Genomic DNA, 22,020 nt, shown 5'->3' with positions numbered 1-22,020 from the left:
TTATGGGGTGCCTCAGGGCTCGGTCTTATCCCCCCTACTATTCAACATCTACATGAAACCGCTGGGAGAGATCATCCGCAGGCACGGGATTAGATACCATCAATATGCGGACGATACTCAATTGTATCTGTCCGCCCCGTGCCAACTCAATGAAGCGGTAGACGTGATGAGCCGGGGCCTTGAGGCCGTTATGGACTGGATGAGGGTTAACAAGCTTGTGCTCAACCCAGAAAAGACCGAGTGGCTGTTGTGTTTCCCTCCCAAAGATTTGGCTACTATTCCACCACTCAGGCTGGGGGGTCAAATTTTATACCCCTCAGAGAGGGTTCGCAACTTGGGAGTCCTCCTGGATCCACAGCTGTCATTTGACCACCACTTGACGGCTGTGACCAGGGGGGCATTCGCCCAGGTTCGCCTGGTGCGCCAGTTGCGACCCTACCTGAATCGGGAGGCTCTCACAACAGTCACTCGGGCCCTTGTGACCTCTAGGCTGGAATACTGCAATGTGCTCTACATGGGGCTGCCCTTGAGGAGCATCCGGCGACTTCAGCTAGTGCAGAATGCAGCCGCGCGAGTGATCGCGGGTGCACCCCGATTCACCCGCATTACACCTATCCTCCGCGAGCTGCGCTGGCTACCTGTTGATCTCCGGATGCGCTTCAAGGTGCTATTAATCACCCATAAAGCCCTACATGGCAGTGGATCTGGATACTTGAGAGACCGCCTTCTGCCAATTACATCCCTGCGACCGATAAGATCCCATAGATTAGGCCTCCTCCGTATTCCATCGGCCAGCCAATGTCGGCTGGCAACTACAAGGAGGAGGGCCTTCTCAGCAGTAGCCCCGACCCTTTGGAACGAGCTCCCCGTGGAGATTCGTACCCTCTCCACCGTCCAGGCCTTCCGCATAGCCTTGAAGAACTGGCTCGCCCGTCAGGCCTGGGGATAGGATAGTTACCCCTCCCGAATGATGAATGTATGTTGCTTGCTATTTTATTACTTGTTTGTCCTAATGTCTGTATTTCCCCTTCCCAGTTTTTGTGTGAGCCGCCCTGAGTCCCCTCAGGGAAAAGGGCGGCCTACAAATTCTAATAAATTCTAAATTCTAAATTCTAAGCCTAAACGCTGTAGAAAAAAAAAACTGTATAAAAATCCATGTACTGACAAAAACCTCAGCTGACCCAAGATTGCTGTCGGTTCTGTTCATCATTAAACCATCTTTCCAATCAGCACCACCACCACCACCCCGTGTTTCCAGCGCCTTGCTCCCAGTTTGGAACTGGACCAAATGGATATTTATCCCAACAGTACATTGCTCGATGCCCACATTTTGGCCCTACAAGGTCTTTCCCCGTTCCTCTTTCCAGCACCCCAACAAGCCTTGCACGCCATCGATCCACTGCAGAGAAGATCCTCTACCTCTACCCCAGGGATCTCCAACCTTGGCAGCGTTAAGACTTGTGGACTCCAACTCCCAGAATTCTGACTGAGCAATTCTGGCTGAGGAACTCTGGGAGTTGGAGTCTACGAGTCTTAACGTTGCCAAGGCTGGAGACCCCTGCTCTACCTCTCCGCTTTCCCCCCCAAAAAAGAAGCCGGAAGTTGCCTTGAGCTATTTGCATTCCTCTCCCCCACAGGGAGACACTTCCTGCCCCTCTAGGAGTGGCACCTCCATCTCCTTAACCCCTCGAGCGCCAGGCTATGAGAAGGTCTTTTCTCCCCGCCTTCTGTCGCCTTCCGCTTCGTTCCGGACGGCAGGAGGAGCCCCTCCGACGACCCCCCCCCCCCTCGGAGGGAAAGCGGAGGAGGTGATCCGGGGCTGCAAAGGAGAAAAGAGGTAAAATCAGGGGGAAGAAGCCCTAGCTGGGTGGTGGAAGGGAGCCCATATGCTGCGAATGGGTCAGTGGCTCTAATGGAGCGGGGGGGGGGATCCACCCACCCACCTAAGATCCTAAGATCGCTGGCGGGGATCTTCAAAACCGGGGAGTCGAACGTGGGGAGATTGCATGAATGGACCCCCCCTGTGGATGTCCCCCCCCACTTTCACCCTTCTTTAGATGCCACAAAGACTCAGAGAGCCTTTGCACCTGCTCAGTTGGCAGCCCTCATTCATTCCACGCGTGGATTATGTGTTCTCAGCTCCAGCCTTCCCTCCTCCACCGCTACCGTTTTGCCAGAGGGGGTTAGAGTAAGAGAAGCAGGCAGTCCTCGATTTATGTCCAGAATGGGGATCAGATTGCTAAGAGAGGTGGCCGTTAAGTGAGTTGCACCCAATTTTATGACTCCTTTTTTCCCCTCCCGCGGTGGTTAAGCAAATTGCTCCTGTTGTTAAGTGAATCGTGCGGTCATTGAACAAATCCAGCTCCCCTCGGTTGATTCACCTTGTGGGAAGTGACCTCTGGACATTGCAATGGTCATAAATACATTAACGGTTGCCAAGCGCCCAGCTTTGATCACGTGGCCGTAAGGAAGCTGCGACGGTTGTAAGTGGGAGGAGCGGTCGTGTGTCGGTGCTATAGCAGCTCCAAACGGTTACAAAACAAATGGTTGCAAGGCGAGGAGTATATGTATTGAGAGATTCAGTTGGATTGGCAGGTCTAAGAGATGGGGTCTTGGCTGTGGGAGGGGAGATCCTGAGGTTTTGGAGCTCCATCTCCTGGGATGGATATTGGGATCCAGGTTTACAGGTGGTCCTCGACTTATAACCACAATTGAACCCAAAATTTATGTGGCTAAGTAAACATTTTTAAGTGAGTTTTGCTCCATTTTACAACTTTTCTTATCACATTTGTTAAGGGAATTACTGCAACTGTCAAGCTAGTCACATGGTTGTTAAGTGAATCTGGTTTTCCCATTGAATTGCTTGTCAGAAGGTTGCAAAAGGTGATTCACTTAACAACCAGGTTACTCATTTAACCACTAAGGGGATTCACTTAACAACTATGGCAAGAAGAGCCGTAAAATGGGGCAAAACTCACTTAACAAATTTCTCAGCAACATAAATTCTGGGCTGAATTGTTTATCGTAAAGTCGATAACTACCTGTACAGTAATAACAGCTCTCGTATCAATAGAAATTTATCTTGGATGAGGGGAAAAATGTGTGCTTGTGATAAGGTTACTCTGTTACTCTGTAGAAAACAGCTCCAATCACCAGCCTCAGGGAAGTTCAAAAAGGAGCAGTTTATAATAACCCTAAGAAACTGTCATGGATTTTCTTTCCTAAAAGGTTAGATGGCGGGGTGGATAAATATCGATGATTTTTTTAAAATTTAAATTGTATTTTTTTTATTTTTATCAAATTCATTTTAATAAAATGCTTTTGGAGTATAAAAACCCATCTAAAGATAGTTTTCTGTTTGAGATGCATTAACAATTTAGTTATTCAGCATGAAACGGAGCTTAGTTAGGCAACATGAGGCTGTATATTCTGCCATATTTACGTTTTTGATAAACCCATTCAATGAATCCTGAGCTCTGCAACCTGAGATAACATGCACTTTAAATAGGAAACAATAGCAGTTAGACTTATATACCGCTTCATAGGGCTTTCACCCCTCTCTAAGCGGTTTACAGAGTCAGCATATCGCCCCCACAGTCTGGTTTCTCATTTCACCCACCTCGGAAGGATGGAAGGCTGAGTCAACCTTGAGCCGGTGAGATTTGAACCGCTGAACTGCAGATAGCAGTCAGCTGAAGTGGCCTGCAGTACTGCACTCTAACCACTGCGCCACCTCGGCTCATTTTGTTTGCAAATAATAATATTAAGGATTTGAACTACCAGCAAGAATGAGTCCTTACGTTTAAAGAGCACTTGTCGTTTCGGATCCATTCTGGCAGTGCCTGTTAGAGGGCAGCCACTCTGCTGCCCAGCTGCCACTCATCTCCCTCACCTTGTGTCATTGCTGCATCACCAGCCATCCCATTAAAGTGACTGGGACTGTCAATGAGTCAACAGCAGATCAGAGGATGAGCCACTGCAGGATGACATCCTATTTTAAAAAAATTTAAATCAAGCCTTTTTACTAGTGTCTTAAATTGTGATTTTAATCGACTTGATTTAAATCAAATCCACCCTGGTTTTTGGTCAACTTTAATATCACAAAAATTTAAAGGGGACAGCCTTAATTTTGGATGTTAGATGTTCTTTGAGGAAAGTCAGGTTCCACTCGGAAGGATTTACGCAGGCAATATTTAGATATAGTATGTGAGTTTTTCTTTGCTGTCACATTAACATTTTTATTTTGGAAATAAATTACTAGCTGTTAAGAAAAACAGGTCAACGGGAATTTAAAAATAATGAATTGAGTATATAAATATGATCATATATTTTCCCAGTTGTTCGTTGTCTTTATAATTGTAGAAACGCCAAGTAAAAACTTAGCTTCCCCCCAACCTATTTTAAATTTTTCTTTGCTTGTTATGTCGACATATTCAGTATCTGTGTTTTCAAGTCAAAGATCAATTTACCCACGAGCTGGGTTGATTATGGGGAAATGCAGATTTTGTGTTGTGGTTCAAATAGAAACAACTCTTTAGGGACGTAGGTGTGTGTAAGTTACACAAAAAAAGAAGCTTTGATGCTAGCAGATCATGAGAAAAAGGAGATGGGAAGTATCTATGTTTTGGCACGGTCTTGAAGATAAATGGCATTACAGTACAGCTAATCCTTGGTTCACAATCACTATTGGGATTGGGATTTTTTTCACTAAGTAATGCAGTTGTGAGTTGTGCAAGATTTTTCCATTTTTGCCCTGGTTGTTATGTGATTGTGGCTTCCCCAACTTTGCTTGTCGGTAGCTGACTGGGATGGTCTCAAACGACAATCACGTGTGACCCCAGAAGACTGAAACCATCATAAATACACACTGATTGCCAAGGGTCCAAATTTTAGAATCAGAATCGTAATGGAGCTGAAAGGGACCTTTGAGGTCTTCTAGTCCAACCCCCTACTCAAGCAGGAGACCCTAAACCATTACAGATAGACAGGTGGTTATCCAGTCTCTTCTTAAAAGCTACCAGTGATGGAACAGCCACAACTTCTGAAGAAGGCAAGTTGTTCCGCTGGTTCATTGTCCTCATTGTTAGGAAGTTTCTCCCGAATTCAAGGATTTTAGAGCAATCCGCAGAGGCTAGTCTCAGGCGCAATTTGGAGTCGATTGTCATAAATCACATTTACGCACAAAGTTTCTGCTTGAGAGCCGAAGCTAATCTGTTTTTACCAACTTGGCCACCCTCCAGAAATGCTGGACTAGAGCTCCCATCGCTCTAAAGGTTGTATATGGGCCTACCTTCTGGGGATGATGGGGCTGGCAATCCAGCTTCATTTGAGAGCCTCTGGTTTAGAAAAATCTGATCTGCAGTCTTTCCCCCGGAATGCTGTTTTACCGGGGAAAATCTCTCTTAAGGGTTAAATTGACCGAGACGTCTATTCCTAGGGTGCCTTCTAGGAAGAAGAATTGTAAAATGGGTTTTTTAGGTCACTTCCTGCTTTTAACACTATTTCCACCTTCTTTTCCACCTAGGGATTTTTTTCCCCTCCATTCTGGGGGTCAATGGCTGGGCGGGATCTGGTGAGTTTCTTAAGTTTAAGGAGAGGGGAAGAGAGAGACTCAAGAATGCAGAAGAGAATGGCTGTGAAATCCGAGGGAACGAGACAGGATTAAGGCTCTTTAAATGGATGGATGCCCCTGTTCGTTTGAGGAAGCAGATGGGGCTGCAATAAGGCAGCCTCTGAATGCACAGAGAGCCCCCCTCACCCCCTCACACACACACACACACACACACACACACACACACAAAAACCACACAAATGCAAGGCGGAGGTTAATTGCACAGAGAACCCCTCTTACGTTTTTTTGCATCGGTGCGTTTTCTTCATTATTGCAGTTGATTTGTCATTCAGTGCAAAGTCTCCTAAGGAGTCTTTTCAAGTTATACAGGTAGTCCTCAGCATACAACCGCAATTGAGCCCGAAATCGACCTTTGCTAAGCGAGACGGTGATCTAAGCGAGTTTCGCCCCACTTGAGGATCTTCCTTGCCAGATTTGTTAAGTGAATCAACTGCTGTGGTTAAGTCCGCAACACGCTTGTTAAGGAAATCTGGCTCCCTCTCTGACTTTGCTTGTCAGAACGTCGCAAGAGGGGATCACGTGACTCTGGGACACCGCAAACCGTCGTAAATATGAGTCAGTTGCCGAGCCTCCGAATGTTGGTTAGGTCACCATAGGGCTGCTGCCCCGGTCGTAAGTATGAAAAAAACAGTCCTCATTAATTTTTTTCAGTGCCGTTGTAACTCCGAACGGTTGTAAGTCGAGCAATAGTTGTACAGTGTACGCCGTATCCTCAGTGGGTGAAATTGTGAGCCTGTGGAGATATGGCTGGTGACCTCACAATTGTCGATGGAGATTTTCTCTCATCCCAGGTCATGGTTGTCCCAAAGGGGTTGTTTTTTCAAGAGACAACAGGACTTTCTGGTTTTTCCTTGAAGAGGTTTCACTTCTCATCCAAGAAGCTTCTTCAGCTCTACCCTTTGGGACAATCTCCCAATTAGTGTTTTTATTCTGATGGATAGGAAGCGCACCTATTCCAGGGATGGCTAACCTTTTCCATACCAAGTGCCCAAAGTGTGCGCAAATGTGCCTGTGCGTGCCCAAACCCCCCAAATGCAATGTGTGCCCCCATACAAGTGCCCCCCTCCTGCATGCACGCACACCCCTGCTCATGCTCCCCAGCCGGCAGGAGGCACGCGCGCATGCGCAGCAGAGTTGAACTGGGGCGACGGCTTACGCGCCCACAGAGAGGGCGTGCTATAGGTTCGCCATCACAGATCCATTCATTCCCTTGCCTGCCTGCATTTTAATTCCTAGTCACTTAACACAACGGCCCCCAATCTTTTGGGCACCGGGGACCGGTTCTGTAGAGAGAGGTTTTTCTGTGGACTTTGGGGCAGGGGGGGGGAATTGTGTGCCGCCGGCATCCCGTGGATGGGGCTTTGCTTGTTTACGTGGCCTGGTTGCTGGCATGCTGCAGCTGAGTGCCAGTCCGCAGACCGAGGGTTAGAGACCCCTGAGTTAAGATGATAGTGACCAGGTCAGTGCTTAAAGCTTTCTCAAATTTGAGATTGAGATTTAATAAATTTGTATGCTGCCCAATCCCGAAGGACTCTGGGAGGCTTAATAAAAACAATTTAAAAATACTAAAAAAATTTAAAATACAAAGAACAAAACAAGTTAAAAGAACACAACATACACTCAATTCTTAGTGGGGCTGGAACTCAATCAAGAATCAGCAGCCCCAGGCCTGCCGGAACAGCCAGGTCTTAATAGACTTTCGGAAGGCCGAGAGAGTGGGGAGGGTCTGGATCTCAGGGGGTAGATCGTTCCATAGGGCCGGGGCAGCTACAGAGAAGGCTCTCCCCCGAGGAGCCGCCAGTTGACATTGTGTAGTCGACGGCACCCGGAGAAGGCCCATCCTGTGAGATCTTATCGGACGCTGGGAGGTATGTGGCAGGAGGTGGTCACGGAGATATCCAGGTCCTAGGCCATGTAGGGCTTTAAAGGTGATAACCAAATCTTGGCGACTTTCGCAAAGGAGCCCGGGATTTCTGTTGCTAAGCAAGACAATTGTTAAGTAAATGTTGCCCCATTTTATGACACTTGTTGCCACGGTTGTTAAGTGAATCCCTGCAGTCGTTAAGCTAGTAGCAATAGCAGTAGCCCTTAGACTTATATACCGCTTCACAGTCCTCTCTAAGCAGTTTACAGAGTGAGCCTATGGCCTCCACCTCCACCCGCAACATTTTACCGATCTCGGAAGGATGGATCTCAACCTTGAGCCATTCAGGAACATGAATCTGGCTTCCCCATTGACTTTACTTGTCAGAAGGTCGTAAAAATTTATCACGTAACTCCAGGACGCTGCTCTCTGTCATAAATACGAGTCGGTTGCCAAGTTTCTGAATTTTGACCATGTGACTTCGGGAATGCTGGGACGGTCATCCGTGTTAAAAAACGGTCACAAGTCCCTCCTTTCAGTGCCGCCGTGACTTTGAATCACCATTAACTGAACCGTTCTAAGTCAAGGACCACCTGTAGCTTATCTGTGTCAAGCTATTATGGTATTTTTTTCCTCTTTCAGGTAAGGAAAGATCTTCTGGCTAGCTGGAAATCAGCCCGTCTTGCCTCTTCGGTGATCGTGTCCTTCAGGCGGGGTGTTACCAAACAACAATCCACTGACTTTGTAGAATCAAGAACTTGACCCTCTGGGCTTCTCGCTTCTCCAAATTCCAGCTGTGTTGGTCCTGAAGATGAGGACCAAGCAAGGAGACTCTTTGCCTGCCAGCCCAGAGTTGAGAGAGAGGCTGAAGCAGGAAGAGAAAATGGGTGAACTGGATGTAGTAGGCCCCCAAACAGCTCCCCAGGCTTCTCTCGCCTTCCAGGCTGGTAGGAATAGCAGGGAAAGAAAGGGGTCAGCCATCTTGGATGAGGCGAATGCCATCCACTCGGACACATCCCAGGATCAGATGCAAAATCAGGAATCGCAGAGGCAGAAGCTGGCAGAAGATGTCTTACTGGGGAAAGGAGAAGAAGATCAGGTGAGCCTGGGACCGCCTGGCATTTTCCAGGAGGAATCTGTTTCTTTCAAGAGAGGGTTGCGATGGCCTAGAGGTGGGGTTCTTCCCTCACGGTCAGAAGGCTGTGAGTTTGATCCTGGCTAGAGGCAGATACTTCTCCCTCTGGGTAAAATGAGAATGTACCATATTTTTCGGAGTATAAGACGCACCAAGATTTTGAAGAGGCAAATTAAAGTATATATATATTTTTGCACTCTGCAGACCTCCTCAAAATGGCCCGTTTTATTTCCAAAAAAAAGAGCATGCATAGCCTTTAGGAGGCTTGTAGAGTGCTCCTGGGAGATGCCCCCCCCCCCCCAAAGCGAGCAAAAAATGACCTGTTTTTTCCTAACATGGGCACATTACTGGGCTAACGGGAGGGAGGTGCGCTCCAAATCGAGTGTCTCTTAAGAAATGTTCTCTCCCCTCCACCTCAGGGGCCGGTGACTTTTGAGGAAGTGGCCGTGCGCTTCAACAAGGGCGAATGGGGGATGCTGGATCCAGAGCAGAGGGCTCTCTATCGGGAAGTCATGGTGGAAAACTACGGGACTGTGGTCTCTTTGGGTAAGAGTCCCTTTGATCCTCCGGTGGGAGGGAAGCTTTCTTTATCGTTATAAAGGACTAGCTTTATAGGGGTCAGCAACCATAAACACTTAAAGAGCCACAAAGCTCCTAATAGGAAGCCCCCCATTCAATTCTGGAGCCGACTGGAAGTCTGGTTCCCTCACCATAGAGTCTCCTCCTAGCGTGGCGTCCTTTTTCCTCTACCTGTCCTAATCAAAAGCCCTAGGTTGGATTAGAAGACCTCCAGTATCCCTTTCAACTCTGTTATTATGGCATTCAGGCCTTCAATTTATGAATAGAGCCACTGAGCCATTGCTGCAACTGCCAGAAATTCCCTGTTTAGTGCTTAGCATTGAGATGGCAAGTGTTGCGCTCAAATATTTGGAAAATGCCTAGTTGGACTCTGCTGGTGAGTCACTTCAACCCAAACAAAAGAGAAAGAGTACATATACATTATATATGTATATATATATGTAGGACTTTGGTTATTCAGGTTTTCTCCCCCATAAAATTGGAGGTGTCTTGGCGACGTTTCGACGAAGTCTCATTCGTCATCTTCAGGCTTGTTTGCTCGGCTTCATGCTTCCAGGAGCGTGTGTGTGTGTGTGTGTGTGTGTGTGTGTGTGTGTGTTTGTGCATTCTCTCTCTCTCTCTCTCTCTCTCTCTCTCTCTCTCTCCATATATAGATAGATAGATAGATAGATAGATAGATAGAGAGAGAGAGAGAGAGAGAGAGAGAGCTAGATACTGTATATATCTATCTCTATCTATCTATCTATCTATCTATCTATCTATCTATCTATCTATCTATCTATCATTATTTATATATGCTGGTCTTGTATCGTCACGTTTATTCATGTTGTGGGGGTGTTTCTCTATTTCGATAGTGTTGCATATTCAATATGCAAATACCAGCTGCGACCTGATTGGTTGGTCGTTTTGACAGTTGGTCTGAGTGCTAGTATAAATACCCTGGCAGTTGCAGGGAACGTTTGAATCGCTTGTCACCTGTGTTATAATAAAGATCTGTCTTGCACATGGCTCCTGCGTGTCAATTCCCTCACAACAACAACCCACACGTTACAATACTGGCGACGAGGATGGGATTGATATGCGATTCCCGCAGAGCCTAACAACATCAGCCAATGTGAACGCAGGAAAAAAAAAAAATTCTTTCCTACATTGAGGGCCTGTCAGGGCCGCCGCTATGGCCAGCAAGCGACATCAACAGCAGCCTCCGGTTGTAGCCAACCTCAGTAAGCTCCAGGCGCGGCCTCCATCCGTCCGAGGGACGGGCTTCCTACGCTTAACCTCGACTGGAGCCGCCGCCGCTACTCAGGGACGAGCTATGGACCGTGATGGCTAAACTGCGCCAGCTGTGCCTGCCTGCCTGCCTGCCACCAGCTGTTCCTACGGCATGCCTGCCACCAGCTGTTCCTACGGCACTCCAACCGCCTCGTTCCAACCGCTGCGTTCAACAACAGCCTCGTTCTCCAAGCTGCCACCTAGCACCACCGGCTACGCTCTCTCAGCCTGTCTAAAGCCTCTCCAACACTAGCACACTCACAACATACACCAGACTGTCCTCTACACCATGAGCCTCCTTCCGCTGCAAAGGCCACCGCTTGCTTCTCGAACCAACGAGAGCCTTCCTAAAACCAAAGAGAGCCTTCCTACAACACAACGAGAGCCTCCCTGCTGCAAAGATCCCAAAGGACCTGTTTTTTTTTCCTGGTTCTAAAATTTAGCTACGAAGCTGGGCATGCGCAGAACTGGGGGGAAGGAGAGAGATTGAATATGCAAATACCAGCTGCGACGTGATTGGCTGGTCATTTGGTCTTTAGAACTGGGGGGAAGGAGTGTTGCATATTCAATATGCAAATACCAGCTGCGACCTGATTGGTTGGTCGTTTTGACAGTTGGTCTGAGTGCTAGTATAAATACCCTGGCAGTTGCAGGGAACGTTTGAATCGCTTGTCACCTGTGTTATAATAAAGATCTGTCTTGCACATGGCTCCTGCGTGTCAATTCCCTCACAACAACAACCCACACGTTACAATAGATAGCTTCCATAATTATTCTCTTGTTGAAGTGTTCTGTTTTGGAGATTAACCTGGTTCTTTCAAAAATAATTTCATGTCCTGTAGCTTTAAGGTGCTGGAAAAGGGAGGAAGTTTTTTCTTTTTTTCTTACTACATTCTTGTGTCCTGCGATGTGTGCATTTATTCTCCTGTTTGTTTGTCCTATGTATGATGCAGGGCAGATTTTGCATGGTATTTCGTAGTCCTTGATTTTCTAGCTGGAGAATAATTATGGAATCTATCGAAATAGAGAAATACCCCCACAACATGAATAAACATAACGATACCTCCCGCCTACCAGACATCTGAAAACCAGCCCGAGTCAACAAATGAGCCCCACCCACCACCCAGGCCGTTACAACACGAAACAACAATGGATACACAGCCAGCACCAATCAGCACCAATCTACCAATCATGATACAACCAGACAACCAATCATTCCACTTACTGAAACAAAGCCAGCACTCCACACACCCCCACCAAGATTTATAGAAAGACAGCAGCCCCGATCACACTTTAAGCCCAAAACCCAGCCTGAAGATGGCGAGTGAGACCTCGCTGAAACGTTGCCAAGACTATCTCAATCTTACACAGGAAAAGACCCGAATACAAGACCAGCATACTTACACCTGTGAAAATCTACAAATATCTATCTATCTATCTATCTATCTATCTATCTATCTATCTATCTATCTATCTATCTATCTATCTATCTATCTATCTAATATAATAAATATAGCATAATAATGTAATATAATATTATAATATAATATAATTAATATAATTAATATAATTAATATAATTAATATAATTAATATAATATAATATATATTTGTGTGTGGTCCCAAGATTTGTTTGTTGCCTGGGGTTTATATTTAAGTGATTTCAGGTGATTTTTCTAGAAATTAACCTTGGTTGAATCTGGGTAGGTTGCAGGAGATCCCAAACGTTTAGTAGTTGGACTCCAAATAAAGTAGGTTCCTGTCTCCTGAGGGATGTGCAAAACCAGCATTTTGGAATGAAATGTTCTGGAGAGCGGCAGAATATCCGGTTTCTCCTTCAGGCCCTGATGGCCCCTTTAGGACTTCTGGACTTCAACTCCCAGAATTCCTGAGCCAGCATGGGAGTTGAAGTCCACAAGTCCTAATGGAGCCATTATTCCATAGCCCCGTGTTACAACAAAAATCGAAGAATAAAAGTTATTTGCAGGAACCCACGTGGGCCTTGTTTCCTGAACTTAACAGAGCTTGACAGGTCTATCTATAGGGGAAAGGATCTTGGCTTGAAGTCCTGCTTCTCCCTAACTTTCCCCATGGCCTTGATTCCAACAGGTGACACCTGGGGGAAGGATGGCGAGAATAGACCTGTTGGTACGGTGCCCAGTGAAGGTCCAGGGAAAGAAGCAGAAGACAACCTGTGGAATGAGAGGGGGGGGAAGGAAGAAGAAGAGAACCAACCGACTGAGACGTGGCCAAAGGAATCAGCAGGTATTGAATGAAGAAATATTGTGCCTTTGGTGGATGTGGGAATTGTGACATGCAGTAGCATCAGGTCCTCATCTCCTGGCCAGAGTCTTAGTACTTAAGGTCGTCTCTTGAAATGAAATGCAGGGAGTCTCAGGAGGAGAAAGCAGAAAAATCGAAAAGTTAGGCTGTCTGCTACAGCCAAGAGATTTCTCCTTGATTCCCTTTTTTTTTTGGGGGGGGGGGGGTTGTTGTCCTGCGCAGTGGAGAATTTTGCAGAACATAGCAATACCAATAGCACTTAGACTTATATACCGTTTCAGAGTGCTTTTACAGCCCTCTCTAAGCGGTTTACAGAGTCACCATATTGCCACCAATAATCTGGGTCCTCATTTTATCGACCTCAGATAGATGGAAGGCTGAGTCAACCTTTGAGCCTTGTGAGAATCCAATTCCTGGTTGTGGGCAGAGTTAGTTTGTAGTATTGCATTCTAATCATTGAGCCACCAGGGTTCCTAGCCTAACCTAACCCAACATAACATAACTTAACATAACATAACATAACATCACATCAAGGGTGGGTTCCTGCCAGTTCTAACCTCTTCTATAGAAGAGGTTCCACAAATCTACAGTGCTGTTTAGAACCGGTTCCAGCTCCCTCCCCCCACCCGTCCGCATATCATCAAGATGAAGAGCGAAAGGAGGAATTCTGGGAGTTGAAGTCCACAAGTCTTAAAGCTGTCAAGTTTGAACACCTCTGGAGTTTTTTTTCCCTAAAGGGTTAGGGGTGCAAGGGTCTTGTAACTTGACAGCTTTAAGACTTGGGTGCTTCAAATGCCAGAGTTTCTGAGCCAACATTTTGGTTGCTAAGCAAGAGCGTTGTTAAGTGAGTTTCATCACATTTTACAAGTTGGCCATGCCCACCCAATCACATGGCCGGCAAGCCACTCCCACAAAGCAGGCCACACCTACAGAAGAGGTTCTAAAAAAATTTGAAACCCACCACTGCATAACATATAACATAACCTAAAACCGTGATGGCGAACCTGTGGCACGCGGAGGCCTCTGCTGCCATGTGAGTGGTCGCCCAGCTGAGCTCCACCAAGTGCGTGCCTTCCGCCAGCTAGGTGATTTTCGGGTCTCTGCAAAGCACTATGCAAGCGATCGAGAATTTAATAGGAACAGGAAGTGCCTCACAAGAGCAGGTAGAGGTAAATCCTAGAGAGGAAGGAAATGCATCACTGAACAATGGAGATGAATGCTAGACAGGAATAAAGCTGCATACAAGGCATGTGGGGGGGAGGGGCCCAGGAGGCTTCAGGGAGGCCCCGGGGTGTGTGTGTGTGTGTGTGTGTGTGTGTGTGTGTGTGTGGTGAGACGGGGGTGGGTGGGTGCACGCATTGTATTATGGGAGTGGGCGCATGTGTGCACGCTTTTGGCACACAAGCACAAATGGTTAGCCATCACTGACCTAAAACATGACCCAACACAACATAACATAACATAAGCAGCATATTATAACATAAAACATAACAACATAGCATAACAAACAGACATAAACCTTCTTTCGTGGTGCTCTGGTTGAGCTTCAGGTGTTGTTTTGTTTCTTTGCTTTAATCCTGGACAAATGGGCTTTTGTTCTTTTTTCCTTTGAAACAAGAGAAACTTGTTAAAATAAGCAACTTTGAAAAATTGATTTGGAAAATGAGAAACTGCCGATTTATATTCTGGGAAGAAATAAATCTATGTGGTTTTTTTCCCCCCAACTTTCCCTCTCTCTTCGTTTTCTTGATGGCTGAAAGAGGATGGGACAATTGCTGGAACAGACACTGAGACCGCTGGAGACCCCGAGTCCAAGGTGCTCCCATCAGCACTGCCAGGAAGATCACCAGGAAAGATCTCTTTTGTGATGGGGACGACTGAAAGTGAGTATCCAGAAGAATGGGGGGACTGCCCCACCCCCACCCCAGCCCCATCAGCAGAATGCCTGTGTCAGCGTTCCAGGTATCATGTAGAATTAAATCAGAGTCCAAGGCAAAATGATCCTTAAAGTTCCAGTTTAATAAATCAGATATTTTAGCACATCTGTGTTAATCCCAATTCTGGAAATGACATCAGAATTTCACCCAGTTAAAAGTTCATGATCTTGTCCCCACACCCACAATCCATCACATGGTCCAATCTTCTTCATGCTGGCGTCTCCACCCAGCTGCTTCCGGTCAGGTGTAAAAGTGCGGAGACAAAAGATGACCTTGAGCTTCTAGAAAAGATGATAACAATACATTCCACAATCCTACTCCGCTCTATTCCCCCCTCCCATCAACTATACTAATGAAACAGCATAATGAAATAAGAGAAAGTGTTGCAGGCCAAAATTCTAAAAGGAATATAATTGCAGGCCTGACAGCCTGCTCCAGAGAGGTCATTTTGGCCCCAGAAAAAGCAATTCTTACCTACCCAGCAGAGTTCCCCAAGGATCATCTGGTGTCTTTCTTGAAATTATAAAAAAGATGTGGAGACTCTAGAAAGAGAGCAGAGAAGAGCAACAAAGATGATTAGGGACTGGAGGCTAAAACATATAAAGAACGGTTGCTGGAACTGGGTATGTTTATTTTAATGAAAAGAAGGATTAGGGGAGACATGATAGCTGTGTTCCAATATCTCAGGGGCTGCCACAAGGAAGAGGGAGTCAAACTATTCTCCAAAGCATCTGAGGGCAGGACAAGAACAAGGAGAGAAGTAAATTTGAACTAAGGAGAAATGTCCTGACAGTTGGAACAATTAATCAGTGGAACAACTTGCCTCCAGAAGTTGTAAATGCTCCAACACTGGAAGTTTTTAAAAAGAAATTGGTGTCAAGCATCCAAAATTAAATCAGAGTCCAAGGCAAAGTATTGCTCAAAGTTCCAATTTATTAAGAGAACCAGGTTGGCACATCTGGGAAAACCCGAATCTGAAAGCTTCCCGGTTTTCCCCACCCAGTTGAAAGTGCAAGATCTTGCCCCCCCACACACCTACAAGTCCATCACATGGTCCAATCTTCTACTGCCCTGCTGGCAGTTCTACCCATCCAGTTCCGGTCAGGTGCAGAGGTGCAGAGACAAAGGATGACCTTGGCTTTCTAGAAGAAATTTTGTTTTGGCTACATAGCATTTAACTCCGTACTATCCCACCACCACCCTCCATTTTCCCACAATATAATCGGCAAAGTAGAATAATAGAAAGTGTGGCAGGCCAAAGATCCCAAAGGAATATGGTTGCAGGCCTGATAATTGGCTAATCATTTGTCTGAAATGATTTAAAATCTCCTGCATGAGCAGGGGGTTGGACTAGAAGTCCTTCAAGGTCCCTTCCAGCTCTCGTTAGGCTGTTAAAGTTCTGCAAAATTTCACAGGCTTCCTTTTAAGGCTTTGTGTGGCTGTTCGTTTAGTGATAGTTTAAAGTTATGACAGCATTGAAAAAAGTGACTGATGATTGGTCCTCATACCTATGACCTGTGCAGCGTCCCCACAGTCACGTGATCCCCGTTTGCAACCTTTCCAGGCAATTTCTGACAAGCAAAGTCAATGGAGAAGATAGCAGTGGAAGGTCCCAAGTCATAGTCATGTGATGTCTTGCTTAATGACCATGACGATTCACTTAACAATTATGGCAGAAAAGGTCCTAAAATAGAGTGGGGGGGTCACATGATGCTTCACGTGACTTGATGAATTATTGATGTCATAAGTCAAGGACTACCTCTTAACTTTTTAAAAATATATATATATTCATAGGTTGCCCTCATTTAATCCTGATTTGCCTCATTCTGTGATTTGGCCCTCTTCAAGTTTTACTTGAAAAGGGACTACAATATTTTTCTCAGATAGCATCCCTTCACTAGATGCATTCTGAGTCAATATAACTCTCACCTTCACTGTTCTGTGTTTTGCTTCATGATTTCAAAAGGTTTCCATTTGTAGCTCCTGAACGGCCACATATCTACAACTGGGAATACCTGTTTATATTGCCCCTTTGTAATGCAGAATCTTTCTTTCTTTCTTTCTTTCTTTCTTTCTTTCTTTCTTTCTTTCCTTCCTTCCTTCCTTCCTTCCTTCTCTTTCTCTATTTCTGTCTGTTTCTTTTTCTCTTTCTCTTTCTTTTTGTCTCTGTTTCTTTCTCTCTTTTTCTTTTTCTCCCCTTCTCTTTCTGACTCTTTCTCATTCTGTCTCTTTTTCTTTCTGTCTCTGTCTGTTTCTCTCTCTTTTTGCTTTCTCCCTTTCTCTCTCTCTCTCTCTTTCAATTTCTCTCTCTCTCTTTCTCTTTCAATTTCTCTTTCCCTCTCTCTTTCTCTTTCAATTTCTCTCTTTCTCTCTCTCTTTCAAATTCTCTCTCTCTTTCAATTTCTCTCCCTCTTTCTCTTTCAATTTCTCTCTTTCCCTCTCTTTCAAATTCTCTCTTCCCTCTCTCTCTCTTTCAATTTCTCTCTTTCCCTCTCCTCTCTCTTTCTCTTTATTTCTCTTTCTCTCTTTCTCTCTCATTTCTCTCTCTCTTTCTCTTCATTTCTTCTTCTCTCTTTCTCTTTCAAATTATCTCTTTCTCTCTTTCAATTTCTCTCTTTCCCTCTCTCTCTTTCAAATTCTCTCTTTCTCTCTCTTTCTCTTTCAATTTCTCTCTTTCCCTCTCTCTCTCTTTCTCTTTCAATTTCTCTTTCTCTCTCTCTCAATTTCTCTCTTTCTTTCTCTTTCAATTTCTCTCTTTCTCTTTCAAATTATCTCTTTCTCTCTTTCAATTTCTCTCTTTCCCTCTCTCTCTTTCAAATTCTCTCTTTCTCTCTCTTTCTCTTTCAATTCTCTCTTTCCCTCTCTCTCTCTTTCTCTTTCAATTTTCTCTTCTCTCTCTCTCAATTTCTCTCTTTCTTTCTCTTTCAATTTCTCTCTTCTCTTTCAAATTCTCTCTTTCTCTATCAATTTCTCTCTTTCCCTCTCTCTCTCTTCTCTCTTTCTCTTTTCTTTCTCTCTTTCTCTATCACTTTCTCTCTTTCCCTCTCTCTCTCTTTCTCTTTCAATTTCTCTTTCTCTCTCTCTCAATTCTCTTTCTTTCTCTTTCACTTTCTCTCTTTCTCTTTCAAATTATCTCTTTCTCTCTTTCACTTTCTCTCTTTCCCCTCTCTCTCTTTCAAATTCTCTCTTTCTCTCTCTTTCTCTTTCAATTTCTCTCTTTCCCTCTCTCTCTCTTTCTCTTTCAATTTCTCTTTCTCTCTCTCTCAATTTCTCTTTCTTTCTCTTTCAATTTCTCTCTTTCTCTTTCAAATTCTCTCTTTCTCTCTTTCAATTTCTCTCTCTCTCTTTCTCTTTCAATTTCTCTTTCTCTCTCTCTCAATTTCTCTCTTTCTTTCTCTTTCAATTTCTCTCTTTCTCTTTCAAATTCTCTCTTTCTCTCTTTCAATTTCTCTCTTTCCCTCTCTCTCTTTCAAATTCTCTCTTTCTCTCTCTTTCTCTTTCAATTTCTCTCTTTCCCTCTCTCTCTCTTTCTCTTTCAATTTCTCTTTCTCTCTCTCTCAATTTCTCTTTCTTTCTCTTTCAATTTCTCTCTTTCTCTTTCAAATTATCTCTTTCTCTCTTTCAATTCTCTCTTTCCCTCTCTCTCTTTCAATTCTCTCTTTCTCTCTTTCTCTTTCAATTTCTCTCTTTCCCTCTCTCTCTCTTTCTCTTTCAATTTCTCTTTCTCTCTCTCTCAATTTCTCTTTCTTTCTCTTTCAATTTCTCTCTTTCTCTTTCAAATTATCTCTTTCTCTCTTTCAATTTCTCTCTCTCTCTTTCTCTTTCAATTTCTCTCTTTCCCTCTCTCTCTCTTTCTCTTTCAATTTCTCTTTCTCTCTCTCTCAATTTCTCTTTCTTTCTCTTTCAATTTCTCTCTTTCTCTTTCAAATTATCTCTTTCTCTCTTTCAATTTCTCTCTTTCCCTCTCTCTCTTTCAAATTCTCTCTTTCTCTCTCTTTCTCTTTCAATTTCTCTCTTTCCCTCTCTCTCTCTTTCTCTTTCAATTTCTCTTTCTCTCTCTCTCAATTTCTCTTTCTTTCTCTTTCAATTTCTCTCTTTCTCTTTCAAATTATCTCTTTCTCTCTTTCAATTTCTCTCTCTCTTTCTCTCTCAATTTCTCTCTTTCCCTCTCTCTCTTTCTCTCTTTCTCTTTCTCTTTCAATTTCTCTTTCTCTCTCTCTCAATTTCTCTCTTTCTCTTTCAATTTCTCCCTTTCTCTCTCAATTTCTCTCTTTCTCTCTTTCAATTTCTCTCTCTTTCAATTTCTCTCTTTCAATTTCTCTTTCTCTTTCTCTCTTTCAATTTCTCTTTCCCCCCCCTCTCTCTCTTTCAATCTCTCTCTCTCTCTCTCTCTTTCTCTTTCTCTTTAACTATCCTGCTAGGTGACCCCTGTGAAAGTGGAAGTGAATGGGAGCCGTACGGGGTGCTGTCAGAAGAGACAGAGGACGAAGAAGACGCCGTAAGCCACTTTGGGAACCTCCAAGAGCCAGGAAAGAGTAAAGGAAGCCAACCCGAAGAGTGGCTGAATGAAGACAGTTCCCAGGGAAGCGACTACACTGCCATGCTGGCGCAACAAAAGGCCCACAAGGGCAAGAGGAAGAACCAGTGCAAAGTGTGCGGGAAAAGTTTCACCCGGAAGGCGAGCCTGAAAGTTCACCAGCGCATCCACACGGGCGAGAAGCCCTATAAGTGCACCGTCTGCACCAAGGGCTTCTGCGACAAGACCAGCTTCCTTCGCCACCAGAGGATCCACACTGGGGAGAAGCCTTACAAGTGTCCCGAGTGCGGGAAGAGTTTCAACCGGACTACCAACCTGATTACCCACCAGAAAACCCACGTGGAAAGCCGGGAGAAGACCTTCCACTGCTCCAGCTGCAGCAAGAGCTTCTACAACAAGTACAGCCTGAAGACCCACTGGCGGAGCCACACGGGGGAGAAGCCCTACAAGTGCTCCAGCTGCAGCAAGAGCTTCTGCGACAAGTCCAACCTGGAGGCCCACTGGCGGGTGCACACCGGAGAGCGGCCGTTCGAGTGCTCGGAGTGCGGGAAGAGCTTCAGCGACCGCCGGACCCTCCTTCGCCACCAGAGGATCCACACTGGGGAGAAACCCTACCGGTGCACCGAGTGCGGGAAGAGCTTCAACGACCTGGCCACGCTCCTCCGGCACCAGAAAATCCACACGGGAGAGAAGCCCTACCATTGCACCGAGTGCGGGAAGAGCTTCAACCAGAGCTCGCACCTCATCCGGCATCAGAACACGCACGACGCCAAGCGCCATAAAACCTTGGAACCCAAGCGCGGCGCAAAGGCTTCCGTCGGGACCAATATCTTTTTGGATATTGGGAGCTTTGCCCAGGGGAGCTATTACCAGTATGCCCACCCTGCCGAGCCGTTTCATTGGCCTCTTTCGACCTACTCGTCTTCCGCCGAGCCGGGAGAAGCAGGCATGCCGAACCTGTGGACTATTCAGGAGACCTCAGTGGGCGATCAAGCCATCCTGGTTATGAAAGAATTCACAGAGGAGAGGACCTTAGCCCTGTGAAGGCTCTGAACGGAGGAGAGAAATGAAACCCGTATTTTTTTTCCCCCGGGGAGGGCGGGAGGCAGGTTCATCGATCTGAAATCACAAAAAGCAGGGATTTTAATTTTTATTTTGGGGGAAAAGAAACCGTTTCCCCCCCCCCCCTGAAAAGATATCAGTTTCCACAAGGACGGTGTGAAATCCTCTGGACTCCTTTGCTCATTGTTTGGCTTGTGGCCATGATTGGAGAGAGATCTTTTCTTTCTTTCTTTCTACAAAGATTCAGTTTCGGGAGTAAGCTTGGGGAGGGGAGGAAAATACGAAGAGCTTGAAGGTTCAGCTGGCATGGTTTGGTTCCCCGGGGGGGGGGGGGGGCTCTGTTTTCTCAGTCCACCCATGGAAGAGAAGAATTGAATTGAAACAGTTGGAAGGAAAGATAGTCAATGTCTTTGAAAGGAGGGTGTTTGCCCTCCCCGTTTTTCAAACGGGATCCCTTTTTATTTTAGTTGAATCAGGGGGGACCCCGTTGGATCTCTTCCACTTGCTCTGAGTAACAAACCCAGGTTTGAGAGGGATGTGGCAAGAAGGGCTTTCTGGTGTTTGGTAAAATAAAAGGACACCCTCTTTTGTCAGCTGAAGAGAAACTGAAGTACAAAAAAAAAGATGACAGGTAAAGAACAGGCGGTTCAGAGAAAGCTAAAGGGGAAAAAAAAAAGCATTGTAGACGTGACACAAGATCACTGTTCCACAAAGACATTTTTTTTATTGTTAGGTTTTCAAAGAAGAGGCCTTCAAAACGGGGGCAATTCCCAGCCGTGTCAGCTTTTAAGATGACAGGACTTCAACTCCTGGAATTCCCCAGCCACGCTCAAAGAATTTCCCAGGCCATCTGGGAGTCGAAGTCAGGGCTGGGCTTCAAAAATTTCAGGAATGGGTTCTCTGCCCAGTTGCTGGGTGGGCGTGGCCATGGTGGGCGTGGCCTAGTTGGGGCCTTCTGCACTACAGTTGGGGTATTTTCACCTTCCACAGGCTAAGGAGGCTTTCCTTGAGACTCTGGGCAAAAACTGCTTTCCCGGAGCTTCAGAGACCCTTTTCCCCAGCCTTCCAGAATTTCCAGGAGTCTCATTTTTCCCCTTCCCCGAGCCTCCACACCAGAGGTGGTATTCAGCAGATTCTGACAAGTTCTGGAGAACCGATAGCGGAAATCTTGAGTAGTTTGGCGAACCGGTAAATACCACCTCTGACTGGCCGCACCCCCACCTGTTCTCTGCCTCCCGACTCCCAGCTGATCAGGGATTTTGCGGTATCCTTCCCCTGCCATGCCCACTGAGCCACCCCCACCAAGCCACAGCCACAGAACCGGTAGTAAAAAATGTTGAACCCCACCCCTGCTCCACGTGGGCCCTTCACTTACCTTGCATCCAAAACTGGCTGCATGGAGACTCCTGGGAGGGGAGGGCAGGGCCAGCCAGTGGTGGGATTTGGAGGTCCTCCGAACCAGCCATAACGTTAGCTACAGGTTCTCCCGAACCCGGGCGAACCTGTAGCAGCTCCACCCCTGGTCGATGTCCAAGCGTCTTAAAGTGGCCAAGTTTGAAAAAGCCCGAAAGCAATGCTGCCAAAATTACAAACCCATCATGGATAATAAGTGTGGATGCACGAATAGCTAGGAGTGTGTTAGGTTTTCAGCATGCTGTGTTGTTGTTTTTTTAAAAAAACAAACTGTCAACCCTAATGCAGCACAGAATTTAAAGCATGT

The 22,020-nt window shown here is 45.7% G+C and overlaps 1 protein-coding gene across 3 annotated transcripts; it reads left to right on the top strand.

Annotated features, from left to right (window-relative positions):
* Nucleotides 1–1,675: 1,675 nt before the first annotated feature.
* LOC116504539 (zinc finger protein 1 homolog) lies at nt 1,676–21,457 on the top strand. Of its 3 annotated transcripts, none has more exons than XM_032211604.1 (6): nt 1,676–1,837; nt 8,139–8,595; nt 9,051–9,177; nt 12,591–12,746; nt 14,525–14,647; nt 19,123–21,457. In XM_032211604.1, exons 2-6 carry the CDS (start codon nt 8,308–8,310, stop codon nt 20,280–20,282), a joined length of 1,854 nt encoding a protein of 617 aa, XP_032067495.1. In that variant the 5' UTR covers nt 1,676–1,837; nt 8,139–8,307; the 3' UTR covers nt 20,283–21,457. The 3 variants fall into 3 exon arrangements, with proteins under 3 accessions (XP_032067495.1, XP_032067497.1, XP_032067496.1); XM_032211606.1 differs by lacking the exon at nt 1,676–1,837 and adding an exon at nt 5,513–5,572; XM_032211605.1 differs by lacking the exon at nt 1,676–1,837 and adding an exon at nt 5,597–6,244.
* The last annotated feature ends 563 nt before the right edge of the window (nt 21,458–22,020 follow it).

Source organism: Thamnophis elegans, chromosome 2 (genome assembly GCF_009769535.1).
Source record: "Thamnophis elegans isolate rThaEle1 chromosome 2, rThaEle1.pri, whole genome shotgun sequence".
In the NCBI taxonomy this organism is placed as follows: domain Eukaryota; kingdom Metazoa; phylum Chordata; class Lepidosauria; order Squamata; family Colubridae; genus Thamnophis; species Thamnophis elegans.
This window is presented reverse-complemented; position numbering and strand designations above follow the sequence as displayed.

Coding starts and splice junctions, on each gene's coding strand:
- LOC116504539 (XM_032211604.1), top strand. CDS start 8,308: ATGAGGACCAAGCAAGGAGACTCTTTGCCTGCCAGCCCAGAGTTGAGA. Junction 8,596..9,050: donor GGAAAGGAGAAGAAGATCAG/GTGAGCCTGGGA, acceptor CCTCCACCTCAG/GGGCCGGTGACTTTTGAGGA. Junction 9,178..12,590: donor CGGGACTGTGGTCTCTTTGG/GTAAGAGTCCCT, acceptor TGATTCCAACAG/GTGACACCTGGGGGAAGGAT.